Raw genomic sequence first — 13,468 nt, 5'->3', positions numbered from 1 at the left:
ACTGTCGCGTGGAGCAGAGCTAATGCCGCACACCTCCCCGCACAGTACTCACAGCCAGAGAGACTGCTATGGAGCTACGTGACAGCGGGAACACGCCGTGCTCTGAGCGCTCGCGGTGAGCCACGAGCAGTCAATCACGGGGTCGGGACCAGCCTACTGATGTATTAATATCACGATTTATACACACATGTCCAAGGAGTGTGGGCACCAGGAGGAACCAGAAAGGTTACTCATGGTGCAGATGATATCCCTTGGCTATACCTGCTCTGTAAGTGGTAAGGAGGAGACCCGGTGGGCTCCTGCACAGCACAGCCAGTCGGAGGGGCCAGGCAGGGAGGGCTTCTACCCAGGCTGCAGGAGGGGAGGTTTGAGGGTTTTGAAGGGTAGGGACAGGCACAGCAGGACAGCAGGACTTCACCTGGGCAATGACTGACCTCAGTGGGATGCAGAAGAGGGAATATTACAGATATTACAGTTGACCAAATTCCCACTGAATTACAAATGCAAAAAAAGGGCTTCACTGATGAGGCTGTTGGAGGGGACAGCCAAAGCAGAGGGGATGAGGGCGAGCACGGCTCTAGCAGAGGCTACCGTGCTGTTACTGCAGTTCAGCAGAGCTACTGGACCAGGCACAGTGGCAGCAGGAAAACAGATTTGGAAGAATTAATGAGCCTGGTGGGAGGAAGTGCTAAAATCTACCAGGAGAGGAGGCAGCAGGAGAATCTTAAAGAGATCCACCATGATTACATCTGCGAGGCTATGGCTGAAATAGAGAGTGCAAGGAAAGGGCTGCAGAGAGGGCTAAGGCTTAGAGACCTCGCAGGAGATGAGGAAACATGGAGGCAGCCAGCAAAGCAGCTCAGCTTCATCAGCCTCAGGGGGGAAAGGGAAGAATGCAGGGGCAGCAAAACTGATCTCTGGCCAAAGACCTGGAGGGCTTCTGCAGATACACCCCTGTCTGCTGTGCAGCAGCATTACCATGCCCTACGGTGGTCACAGCTCCACTGTGCCAGATGTCATGGCATGAGACAGCCTCTGCCAAAGCACCGCTCCTGTCTAATTTAGCCCAAACTTGATCCTAACTCTGTCCTGCTGAATTCAAGGTGAGAGGAGAGGATGAAGCTTGGCATTCATCTGTCAGATCACTGCCTCTCAGCTCTGAGCTTCCCCATGGGGCGGGGAAGAGCTGGGTGCGGGGAGGCAGTGAATCAGAGGATGCCCTGGAGCAGACACACAGCTACCTGCCTGCGAGTCTGCCAGAGACATGCCTTAGCTTATTAAAAACCTGAGCAAAGACCAATGGAAGATCTCCTTAGGATCTTGTGGCTGCTGGACCAGACACCAAAGAAGTCAGTAAAGTCTTACTGTATTGCTGACACTCCTTCTGAAGGGTTTGGGACCCAGGAGAGACAGGAGACTGCGAGGGTGAGGATGGGTGGCGGGGCCTGACCGTGGGGATCAACTACCAGAACCAGCCCTGCACCATGCAACAACTAGCCGGGGGCGGCAAGACGATAACGCACAGGGCGCAGGAGGGCATGTATGCCAAGGAATGGAAAGGCTGCTGTGTGGGCTGCAGGAGGTGATAACAGAGGCAGCTGGCAAGGTACCCAGGGGGTGGCTTGTTGGAGCCAGTGACACCCATGCTCAGGGACGCCCAGTGATCTCTTCTCACACTCTGAGCCTGACACCCCCCATCCCATCATTTCCAGTCCATTCAATGATCCTGCATGGCTTGACCAGTTCCACAAGCACAGATAACACACAAAACCCCACCAGTCCCCTCCAGTACCTGCATCCAGCCCAGGTATGGTCATGGACCATTCCCCTCCAGCCCTGAGCAGAGGCAAGGTGCTGTCCTGTCTCCAAAGGGCCCCACTACCTGCTTGGCCTGTGTCAGCCCCATCTGCCCCAAGGACCCTGCTCAAACCGTTGGGTTGGTGTTTGGGTGATGGCCAGAACACCACCATGCCTGCACCGCACATCCTCGGTGTCAGTCCCTGCCTCTACGGCACCAGGAGCCAGACAGCCAGGGGAGACACTGCAGACCACGCACCCTGCGACCACAATGTGAAAGGGGCTTTTGGGTTCCTAGAAACCTCCAAGCAGAAGCTCCGACATGCACTTATGTCCTGAACCCCCTCAAAGGCGAGCACCGAACCCCCAAGCACAGCCGCTGCTCTAGGCCCTCTCCCCGGCGCCTGCCTCCGCGGCACCTCCGCCTACCTTGGCATCCAGGATGCTCGTCTCCACCCGGGCCACCCCCTGGTTCTCCCTGAACAGCTGGATCTTGCTGACCTTGCTGAACTCTGACAGCACTGTGGTGAGGTTGGTCTTCAGGTCGATGACATGGCTGATGCCGTGCCGGGGTCCCACCAGAAGCGTGGTGGCTGGCTGCTTCTCGTCCTGGTAGCACGAGCACGTGGAGAAAGAGAGACAGACGGACGGGGTGAATATACACACCCTGGGGCTGCACGGGCTGTGCCTGGCTCCCTCTGTGGAGCCAAGCCTTGATGTCAGCAGCTCGGCTGGGTCCTGGATGGCTTTTGCAGAGCAGCAGGTGAAGCTGGTGCCATGGACCCCCCTCCCTGAGCCTCTCTGCAGAGCTGGGAATGGTGTGCAGGATGCCAAGGCTATTTAAAAATAAAGCACTGAACTGACTGTCCACATGAAATATTTAGGCCTGCTGGTGTCACTACAGAAAAGTAAGAGCATGTTACAAATCTGCCTGATCTGACATTGCCTCTGAGAGAAGGAAGCAGAGGGGGAGTGAATACATTTTAGAAAAGAAGAAAGACTAAAGCCTTGACTGAAAATAGAGATCTTTCTTGCTCTGGTCTGCCCAGGCAGGATGCTTCAAGCCAGTCCTGGAGGTGAAGAGGAGCTGGGCAGACCAGTGCAGAACAGAAGGGAATATCTTTTACCACCTACATGTGGTTCAACTCCTAGGCTGGCTCAGAGTCATTGCTTTGGTATCAGAGATGAAAAAAAGGCAGGCCACTCACACCAGATGTGAGTTGCCCATCGCTGCACACCCAGGCAGTGTCGGAGGCAGGCTCCGACCACTCAGCCACGGCACTGACCAGACACCACATGGTTCTGCCTTCACTGATTTCCTCCAGGCAGCCCTTTGAGCTGTGAGGTGAGGAGCTCCGAGATGTGGTGGAAGCAGAGCAGATCAAAGGGTGCAAGAGGTGGAACCCAGGAGGCAAAGCATGGGAAGCCAGGGAAGTGCTGAGACCTTGGGTGGGTGTAAAGGGAAGGATGGCAGAGAGGTGACACTTACATGCAGACCCCTGGCTGGGAGGTGGAGCGAGAGGGATGGAGAGGTGAGACAGGCAGCAAGGAGCCTTAGTGGGTCCACCGTTCTCCTGTTTGGCTTGGTGGCTTTCTTCCTGCCGTGGAGAAAGTGAAGTGGCTTGGGTGAGGGGCGGAGATGCCTCTGATGGAGATGAGGGAGGAGTGGGCTGTGGTGGTGGCAGCTTCCTGAGAGCTGCCAAGCAGCAGTCAGGCTGGACCACTGCTGACGGACACAGTAAGGCCATCCAGGCTACTCTCTGCATGGACAAGCAGGGAATGTGGTGGCCTTTGCCAAGGGTGGCCCTCCTCCGAGATAGATGCTGCCAGGGCAGGACTGAGCTATACGCATGTATCTGAAACTACTCCTACTTCATTAAGCAGGTCATCTTGTTGCCCAAAAGGCTGGCAAGAACAGAGCTGACCCCGACCCTGCGGAGCTGAAAAGCTGACCCACTGTCAGCAGAGGCCCTGGAGGCTTTTCTGGATGGACTTGTACCCCAGTGGGGCAGAGCAAGAGACTGAGGGATGTAATTTCTGTGGGAGCCACATCTCCCCTGGCTCTCCCCTCCAGCGCACACTCAGGACCAGTGCCAAGCACCTCCCAGCCCATCCTGAATTACCGTACCAGTCCCACCGTGTTGAAGAGGACCCCAGCAAAGGTGGGCAGCTCATTCAGGATCCTCAGGTACTGCAGCTTCGCCTGGGCTGTGGAGACCTGACAAAACACATCACATGGGTGATCACCACCAGCACAAGGGGGAAGAAATGCAAGAGGCTGGCACAAACTCAGGAGCTCCCAAGCAGCATTGGTGGGCAGCTCGGGACATGAGCTGTGCTGGCAGTGAGCCTCGGGACTTGACATGGGGTGGAGGAGGTCTCCGCTCCCCTGCCGTCCAGGGTAGAGCCCAGATGCTTGATGTATAACCTCTCGGGGTTGTATAATTCCCCCCAGAGATGTATAACCCTCTGGGGGAGTGGTTCAGCAGCCTCCTCCAGAGCTTTCCAAGCCCAGAAGCAGAGATAACGATAAACATAGGCTTAACTGATGTGTGCCACTTTGGCCAAGCTGAGAGTCGGCTCTCGGCTCATCTCACACCACTGATCCTCGCTGCAGTCCCCAAAATCCAGATCAGCTCTCGGAAGTGGATTCAGGAGAGAAAGCGGCTGCCTGGCCACCCCGGGATTTATCTCCCATCCAAGGGGACTTAAGCAGCAATGACAAGAGTCCCTGAGCAGCCAGGGACAACAGGATGGCTGGGGCGGAGGGCACACTGCCACCCCACCAGCCCTGAGCCGTGGCCGCGAGCGTTGAGCTCACCTTGGTGCCGCCGGGCTGGTTCTGGTGGGCTTTGAGCTGCTGCGAGAGGGATTTCCGGAGGCTCTTCTCTTTGATGAGCTGCAGGAGTGAGGGGGGCAGGAAGGGCTCCAGGCCCCACTCCTTCCTGCGGGGAGAGAAGTCTTCCTGAGTCGCCAGGCCAGAGGCCCCACTGATGGGCAGAGAGGGCCAGAAACCAGGGATGCTGCCTGACAGCATCCTCTTGCCATCAGAGGGAGCCGGAGCCACACCAGCACTTTCTTGGTGTCACAGATGGAGCAGTGACAGCCCCAGGTGGGGTCCCCAGGAGACCGGGACCCCTGGCTGGTGTCACAGCCACCAGCACCGGGCTGGGGAACGCAGCAGTGCCAGGCTCTGCAGCTGAGCCCAGCTCCCACTCACCTTCATGCAAGGTTAAGGGATGCTGGGCAAAACCCCAAACCTCTTTTGGGTCCCTCATGGGGTGCCATCTCCCCACTCCCTCCTCATGCATACCAGGCAAGGCCAGCTTGCACAGATGGACTCTGTATGGATTTAAGACTACCGGGAGCCACAGGAGGGCTGAGCCAGGGCTGCACAGCTTGGTGATGGGCTGAGATTACGCAGCCACAGTGCCTTCTCCTTGCCTGAGATGCCAGGCAGAAGTCAGCCCAGGTTCCCATGGAAATGATCCTGGGCTTGCAGCAAATATCCCCGCCAGCCCTGGCAATGCTGCCGCGTGTGACTGGATGTCAGCGTGCGAGGGTCTTACACAGCCCTGTGGTGGGACCGGGGGCTGCGTGTCACTGCTGACAAGCTCATAAGCCACTGGCCAGCTCCTGGGGGGGGCTCCCAGGGCATCTCACGCTCAGCACCCCGAAACATTGCTGGGAGCGCCCCAGTTACACAGTGACTGAGCAGGAGCACAGGGAGGGGGAACAGAGGAGCGCTGCGTGGTGGCACGGGGAGAGGAAGGAGGACTCACTCCACGTTCTTGAGGGAGACCTTCTGGCTGGGGCGGGTGGCTGAGACGGTGATGTAGATGTGGAGGGCAGCCAGCCCCAGCAGCATCTCTGGCTTGGGGTCTGTGCCGAAGCGCTCTCTGATCACATCGTTGCGGCTCTGCAGGAGGGAGGAGAGGTGTCCTCAGACAGCCATGGGGACAGAGCACCCACCACCCGGGGATGCCTCCACAGGGCCCAGCCTGGGCAGATACATGGCCCACGAGCACCATCAGCTCCCAGTTCCTAGGGGCGAGTCCCCTACCTGGATGTACAGGTACTCGAACGCTGCAGGATCCCGGCGCAGCAGCTCCACTGGGTCCTTGGGGAAGAAGGTCACACGGAAGAGGCATCTCATGCCATGGTAGTGCGTCCTCTGCACAACCTGTGTCAGGAATAGAGGGGAGCAGTAAGCCCAGGAGCCACGTATGTTTGCCTGCAGGGCAGGAGACACCCTCTCCCCTGAGGGGCGATTTGGTTCCTCTCCTCCATGCACCGCCTGATCCTTTCATCCCAGGAACAGCCCAGCCTTCCTTGGTGTGACAGCTTTACCTGGTGCTGCAGGGGTTTATGCCACCAAGGCTAATGCTTCCTCCATGATCCCCATTTTATCCCTGGTCCCATGCAGTGCCAGCTTCCTGGCTCTCCCGGGCAGGCCAAGGATGTTCATGAATGCTGTCTGCAGCTGCCCAGGCTGGAGCACAGAGCATCTCCACAGTGCTGTCAGGGTGGGATGGGTAAAAGCCTGATCGTCTCCTTCTTTGGCCACCATTTGCACCCCTGAGCCCACAGGACTATGCCAGGGGTAAGGAGAGGCTACACCACCCCACGGCACAATCCCAGCCAAGCCCCACACTGGTGGGAGAAGAGCCTTCTTGTGCCTCAGCCACCAGCCATGGCCAACCCAATGCCCTCCCACACCCGGCAGCTTACATGGGCCAGCGGCTGCTTGTCCTGGAGCAGCAGGAACTGGTGGCTCTGCTCCGGGCTGGAATACTCCAGGACCAGGGCAAAGTGCTCGATGTGCCTCAGGGACAGGCGGTCCTGCAACGTCACCATCACATCCTGCAAATGCCATGGACAAGCTTGGGTGCCAGGCACTGGCTCCCTCCCAGGGTGGGATCTGGTACCCCACTGAGTCCCCCTCCTCCCTGGCATCTGGGGCCACACCAGTGCAGGATGAAGCCCTGCAGTGCTGAGCGGGGCCATGGCATGGTACCCAGAGACCGCTGGGCAAAGCAATCTCGCAGCAGGAGGTGACCAGCAGCCAGACCCCCAGCACCCCAGGTAACACTGCAGTGTTTCGGAGTGGGGCTGCAGGGAGCTGGCCCCTGGCAGCAGGACTCGCAGGAGCATCCATCCTGCTGGAGGGCAGGCTCACAGCAAGGAGAAAACTTAGGCGTGAGAGAAAGACAGCAAAAACCCGCCCCTGCCAGCTGCAAAGCCTGTTGCCCGGGGAGGCGGAGGGGCTATCTATCACGCAGTGGCAGTTCGCAGCCAGCCCAGCGCTGCTGCGGTGATTGTGCAAGGAACCAGGAGACAAGGAAAAATGGATTGGGCAGGCGAGAGGAAAGAAGTGTCACGGTGCCATGGGGGGAGCAGCGTGGCCCACCTTCACGGTGGTTCGGCCATCAAATGTGAAGGATTTGATCTGCCCATTCTCCAGGAAAACCTTCAGCACGTTGGGAATGAGGAGGAGAGCTTCTTTCTTCAACATGTCCTGCCACATAGGGCCACCAACGGGCGAGGCGAGGAGGATGAGGGGCACAGAGACACGGAGAGAGGGTGGGGAGAGAGAATGAGCGTCAGGGATGGAGCGGTTACAGCATCCTCTGCTTCTATAGGCACATTTCCCTTGAAAATCCAGCGTCTCTGCTGAGCCATTGAGAAGCGCAGAGCTGGAGCAATTCAGTGCTGCCTGACAGATTTACCTCCCCAGCTCCCAGCAGCTGCAGCGGGAACGGAGCATCCCACTCTGTCCAGCACGTCCCAGAGCTGTGCCCAGGCCTGGCAGCCTGTCCCGCTCCCCAGCTGGTGTCCCAGAGGGGAGGAGATGGCCGGGGTGGCTCAGAGCCGACCCTCCTTTCCTGACCCGGAACCCAAGCCTAGCCCACCTCAACCTTGCACGTGCCCTGTGCAGGAAGTTGGGTGAAGGCTGATTTTAGTGAGAAGTGTTTCGATCAGATAATTACTTAATTGATTTTGCTTAAAAATGGAATTCGCTAGAAGCGCTTTACAGGGTTTTTTTTTTTCAGTTTTGGTTTTGGGTTTTTTTGTATGCTGCTTCATAAAACCTTTCTGCAATTAAGAGATAATGGCACTGGGCTGGAACTACTGCAGCCTAACAGCTTCCATTGCCATGCAGCACTGCCCTGGTCACCCTGCCCCATGCACGGGTGCTCCTGTGAAGCCTTTGGCACTGGGCTGAAAGCCACAGCCATTCCTTTAGGGCAGGCGCTGGTACTGCCCAGATGTCACCCTGAGGTGCCCAGCAGGGACTCAGGTGGGACCAGGTTTCCAATGACAGTTTCTGGGGCTCCATCCAGATAGAAGGACCATGGCATTTCCCCCCAGCACTGACCTAGTGCCTTGAGTGTGCCCAAGGGCATCTGCCCTGGAGGGCTCCCTGGGCCAGAGGGCTGCTCTCATCCACGGAGACCAAATCAGAGGAGAGGAGCCCTGTGGCCCCCGGCTGCCTCATGCCCCATGGCCCTGGGGACACCTCAGTGGGGTGAATCACAGAGGACGGCAGAGCAGGACTTACTGGCTCCGTCTCGCCGACTGTCACCTGCTCTGAAAATCGGACCTTCGCAGGGTTGGACCTCAGCTTCGCCTTCTTGGCTGCACTGATGAAAGCAGATTTGGGAGACTGGAAAGAGAGCACTTGGTAAATCACCTGCCTGTCCTTGGAGCCGTGGCATGGGGAAAGCCAGACATGGGGCCCAGAGAAAGCCTCTCCAGAGCCAGCATGACGATGGGGAATGGGCAGCGAACTATGAAATGGGGGGGTGCAAAGCAAGTCCCTTTCGCTGTGCTTATACAGTGCCGCAGGCAGGGCCAGAACGATGAGCAGCAGCCCCTGAAGTCACACCAGCACCCTCAGCGTGACGGGGGAGGCTGCACCCCCAGTGGGCGCATGTGCCTGGCACCCACTGTGCAGGTTGGGCTCCAGCAGGCATGAGCCAGGGCACCTGTACTGGTTCGGATGGGAGGGACGAGCCCCTCGGATGTGGGTCTGCAGCCTCAGAGAGGAGCCGGGTGGCTGGGGATGGGAGATGGCAGGACCCCGGGCAGCCCTGCAGGACATTCTGGTGGCAGTGCTGGGCGCTGGGGAGCCTGTGACTGCACACGCCCTGGCACGGAGGCAGTCGTGCCGCAGACCTGTGTGTATCCGAGGGAGCCGGCGTCAGCCAAGCAGCCTGTCCTGGCTGGTGGCCATCCAGGGCCAACAGAAACCTTTTTTGGAGCCTGGCACACACCCCACTCCCGATGGAGCAGCGCTGGGCAGTGGCATCTCCTTCCCAGAGAGGAGGAGAGCACACGGGAGCTCTCACACTTATCTCCTTCACCAACGTCAGAAGGCTCAGTAAAGCAGAAACGATGCCCTGCCACCATCGCCGCCGGCATGACAACTCAATCTGCTCCAGCGCCACGGGCACTGAGCCCCAGTGCACCATCACCACCGCCAGCCACGCTGCCGGGGGCCCGCAGCCTGGCGCTCCCATCTCCCCACGGACCCCCTGCCCAAGCCTGCCGGGAAGGCAATGGCACGTCCCCCCTGCTGCCTCTGGCATGACAAGTAACTTCATTAGACATGCCTGATGGCCTCAGCAAACCATATGGGTTTGGGACCTCCTGCAAGGAGGTAGTGACGAGGACAGGGAGAAGGCTGTGTGCCCACACTGACCCTGCGGGGCTGCAGCAGCTCTCAGATCTGACAGTTTGGAAGAGCCTTGGGGTAGTGGGACACCAGTCCAACACCTCAGTTGAGCTGCCTGAGTGGTCCCTTGGGGCCTCCAGGGATCCCGCCTCAGTCTCCCAAAGGGCTCTTAACCCCCATGCTGGCTCCCCTGCGGCTGGCCGTGGCCCCGCCAGTCTCACCTGGTGGGTATGCAGGACCGTGAGGATGATGAAGTCCTTGGCCTTCCTGTGACAGAAGGGAGAAATTAAAGTGGACGGGACCTCACAGTGATGGTCATCACACAGGTGCCATCAAGAGAACACAACCCACCCTCCCCAGCCTGATGGTGGCCAGGACCTACATGGGCTCCTTGGGGTGCATGGTAATACAGTTGTGGGTGCTCTCCCAGTGCTGCCCATCCCTTGGCCAGCTGGAAACTTGTGTACGGCACTTGCTCCAAGGTACTCCCCCTGCTCAGGCTGAGGCTTCCCCATACCAGCAGTGACCACCAGTGACAGCAGAGTCTGGTGCACCAACACCTCAAGCCTCCGGTCGGGGCACAGCAGCCCGGCACGAGCCACCTCCCAAGAGGTGATGAGGGACAAGTGTTGTCCTCACCTGATAAGCTCGATGAATCTCTCTCTGGGGGCTTCACTCACGTCCTCATCATTGATGGCCAAGATCTGATCTCCTGGAAGGAGTTTATCCTCAGAGGGGCCACCTGCCAGGAGAGAGGGTCAGGGCCAGCCCAGCCATGCCAGGGCTGCGGGGTGGGGGGAGCAGGAGGGTCCCAAGCACCACCAAAGCATTTGTCCGTGTATGTGGCTGTGAAGGGCACCCTGCAGGCCCACTGGAGGGGACAGGAGAGGACAGGATCCCAGGGACGGGTCCCACCAGGGGAAGGTGCTGCTGTGCTTCCTGGCAGCCTGTGGCCGCGTCCAAGGACGCCCCCCCACTACACACCCTACCTGCTGCTACCGAGCGCACCACCACCGGCCTCTCGCTGCCGGCCACGAAGCCGAATCCGTAGCGGGGGTGGCGCTGGATCGTCACCCGTCGGAGCGTGTCCGAAGGCAGCTGCCCACATTCCATATCATCGCCACCGTGCTCCTCCGGCATCACATGGCTGCGCTGCGGAGTGGAGGGGCAGGCTGTAATGCACCCCATCACGGCAGCCCTCCCGACTCGCCCCAAGCCCTCTGCGACCTGGGGGGCAGCCCCACTCCACCCACCTCCTGCATGTGCGGGTCCCAGCAGGTTGCTGGGACATCCACAGCACCCCCCGCCCCATCCTCCCCTGCAGAGTGGTGCTGCTCAGTGCCCGTCCTGGCCACAGCACCAGCAGCTCGGGCAGGGGGACATTCATGGAGATATCCCCCACAGGCAAATGATGCCATCCTCTCCCAGCATCTCACTGTCCCATCCCTGTCCCAGCATCTCACTTCATCAGACAGGAGGCCTGTGTGGGATAAACTCCCGGTGGTGTGACTCTGGCCATGGCCTGAGGGATGCTACCGCTGTGAGGTTCAGAGGAGATGGCAGCCGTGAGACAGCCACAGCGCTGTCTCTGCCCATTCTGCAGAGGTTTAAGAGCAAACTCAAGGGTTGGCTTTTTCACGCTGTGTAACATGGCTGCACAATATCAGAGATATCAGAAACAAGTTAAGCCAGTCTAAAAACTGAGATTAAGGCAGGCTCAGCCAGGGCTGCTGGCACTACAACTGAGTCTTCTCTGTCAGCCCCAGGACTCCTTGAAGCACTGAGATCAGAAGCCAAGAAGACCCAGCCCAAAGCAAGGTCATGCCAAACCTGCCCTTGGCATCCCAGAGCAATGCCAGCAGTGGCTCCAGGCTACTCAGCAAGGCTGCGAGCCTGCTGTTGGAGAGCAATCGCAAGCACCGTCGGGATGGCGGCGGAGTGCCGCACAGACAGTTGGCAACGTGCACGTCCACAACCAGAAAAACAAAGTGATGAATGCGCCGTTGTTTCTGTGCTGCTCATTGCTTGTTCCTGTCCAGACTATTTAGCCTGCTTAAAAAAGATCCTTCCTGGCCTTTTGGCAACACATCAATTGTTCTGTCTCTTATCAGTTTAGGATTTGATGCATCATCCATCTAATGCGATCTGTCTGCATTTCCGACACCCCCCGCGCGCTCCCAGAGCCGCATGTTGGCACCCAATGCAGAGTGAAGAGGGACGGCATGCGGGGCCAAAAGAGGACGGGAACTTCTTGCCGCTCCGTGCCAGCACGCATGCAGCTTCGGGCTTGAGCACATCGCTGCCAGGACAGAGAGCTCTGTGCCGGCCCTGATCCCCAGGTGACCTGTCCCGATATCCTTTAAGGGAGCAGGCTCTGGCCCTGCCCCTGATGCCTTGTCTCCCATGGGAGCCAGGAGGGCTCTGAGCACCGGGTGCCTCCACCCAGTGTCAGGGATACAGTGCTGGCTGTGGGTGAGCTGCGTGCTGTGGTGATGGGATACCACCACTGCTGGGTCCACCCTGACCCATCCCCGGTGCCCAGCTGGACGGGTACCCGTGGCTTTCTCCTCCCTCATGCAGTGGCACATGGCTGGAGAAGCAAAACAGCGAGACCCAGGGAAGGGAACTGCTGAGGGGCAGAAGGGTGCGGGCATCTCCCAGGGCAGGGGGGATCTCGCACCTCTCATCGGTCCCAGTGGGGGTGCAGCACCCGCAGGCGTGGGGCGCAGGGCTGGCTCCATCGCCAGGAGAGCGCAGCTGCGGGGAGGCAGAGGTGAGACCATCTCCCCTGCGACCGGCTACATGTCGCCTCTGCTACTCCCATGAACATTTAAAAGAACAACAGCAACAACAACAACAAAAAAAAATCACATGATTCAACCAATTTTCTCAAATGAATGTTATCCAAAGCCATTGTCTGCGGCTGAAAAGGGGACTGAATGTAGTGCTGTGTCTCCACGCGCCCATTGTGGCTGGGGAGAACGCCTGCTGTTTGCAGAGATGGAGCTGGCTGCCAAGAGACAGCAGAGCCACGGAGCTGCTGGCTTCCCAGGAGAGGCTCCCCCCTCATTTTATCCCCCCGCAACTGCCCACAGCAACTCTAGCCCTCCATCCCACGAAAGTAAGTGCATGAAAGTGAGGATGAACTGCAGGGCTCAAAGCACTGGGATGCTTCAGAGATGTGGCTGAGCTCAGCACGATTGCTCTGGGGAAACTGAGGCAGGGGTTTGCTCAACAAGTCACAGCCAAGTGGATGACAAAACCCGGACTACAGCTGCCCAGTTAAAGTTGTTGCATTCCCAGGTCTATCCTTTTGTGTGCAATTTGGGAGTGAGTTTCACCGCTGCTCCTCCCCACAGAGCCTGCAGCCAAGCCACAACCCTCTGATGACCACCCAGGAACAGCAGCCTCTCTCGCTGAAAAGGCTAGCGGGGACATCTTTGCAGCTTAAATGTTCAAAAGGAAAAGAAAGCACACTTCATTTCAGCCACAACCAGTCTGCCACGCAGCGTTAAAGGGAAAAGGGGAGTAAAGTACTGGATACTGACAATAAAACTCCTTTAATCGGCTCTTAAGCTGCTCCTCTCCTGATAAGACTTTGACACTGCAGAAGCATTACGAGGAAATTAAATAAGAGGACCAGTGTCCTCATGAGCAGGACTTATCCACTCCCGGAGAAGCAGTAATGTGCTCAGCAGCAGGTATGACATGACTTCTCCAGGCTGCAGCTCTGAACGTTCTTCCTGCGGCAGCTCTCCTACACTGGGCTTGGGGCACGACACGTGCTTGCCCTGTACCAGAGCAAGAGGCTGGAGAAAAACAGCAGCAGCAGTGGGTAACGCTCTAACACTGGTAATTACAGCTTGGCTGCAGCCCAGGGCCACAGGAGCCATCACTTCCCTGAAGCCTAATTCCCGGGCAGAGAAGTGTGCTGGGCTGCAAATGTCTCGGCCTCACTCTCACAGAAGCAAACTGGGGCTATAAAACAACCCC

General features: G+C 58.3%; 1 protein-coding gene across 1 annotated transcript in view; it reads right to left on the bottom strand.

The window, feature by feature from the left end:
* Positions 1–8,159, bottom strand: part of FRMPD3 (FERM and PDZ domain containing 3) — a gene marked incomplete at its 3' end in the record, with an annotated part of 29,217 nt that extends 21,058 nt beyond the window's left edge. The window contains exons 1-7 of the mRNA XM_082004315.1: positions 7,208–8,159; positions 6,529–6,660; positions 5,861–5,980; positions 5,580–5,716; positions 4,619–4,742; positions 3,926–4,015; positions 2,227–2,406 (exon numbers count right to left, since the gene is read on the bottom strand). Of these exons, the coding sequence (XP_081860441.1) occupies positions 2,227–2,406; positions 3,926–4,015; positions 4,619–4,742; positions 5,580–5,716; positions 5,861–5,980; positions 6,529–6,660; positions 7,208–7,324 (900 nt within the window). The 5' untranslated portion in view covers positions 7,325–8,159. The remainder of the gene's footprint in view (positions 1–2,226; positions 2,407–3,925; positions 4,016–4,618; positions 4,743–5,579; positions 5,717–5,860; positions 5,981–6,528; positions 6,661–7,207) is intronic.
* Positions 8,160–13,468: the final 5,309 nt, after the last annotated feature.

Source organism: Phaethon aethereus (assembly GCF_964289735.1).
Source record: "Phaethon aethereus genome assembly, chromosome: 10".
In the NCBI taxonomy this organism is placed as follows: domain Eukaryota; kingdom Metazoa; phylum Chordata; class Aves; order Phaethontiformes; family Phaethontidae; genus Phaethon; species Phaethon aethereus.
This window is presented reverse-complemented; position numbering and strand designations above follow the sequence as displayed.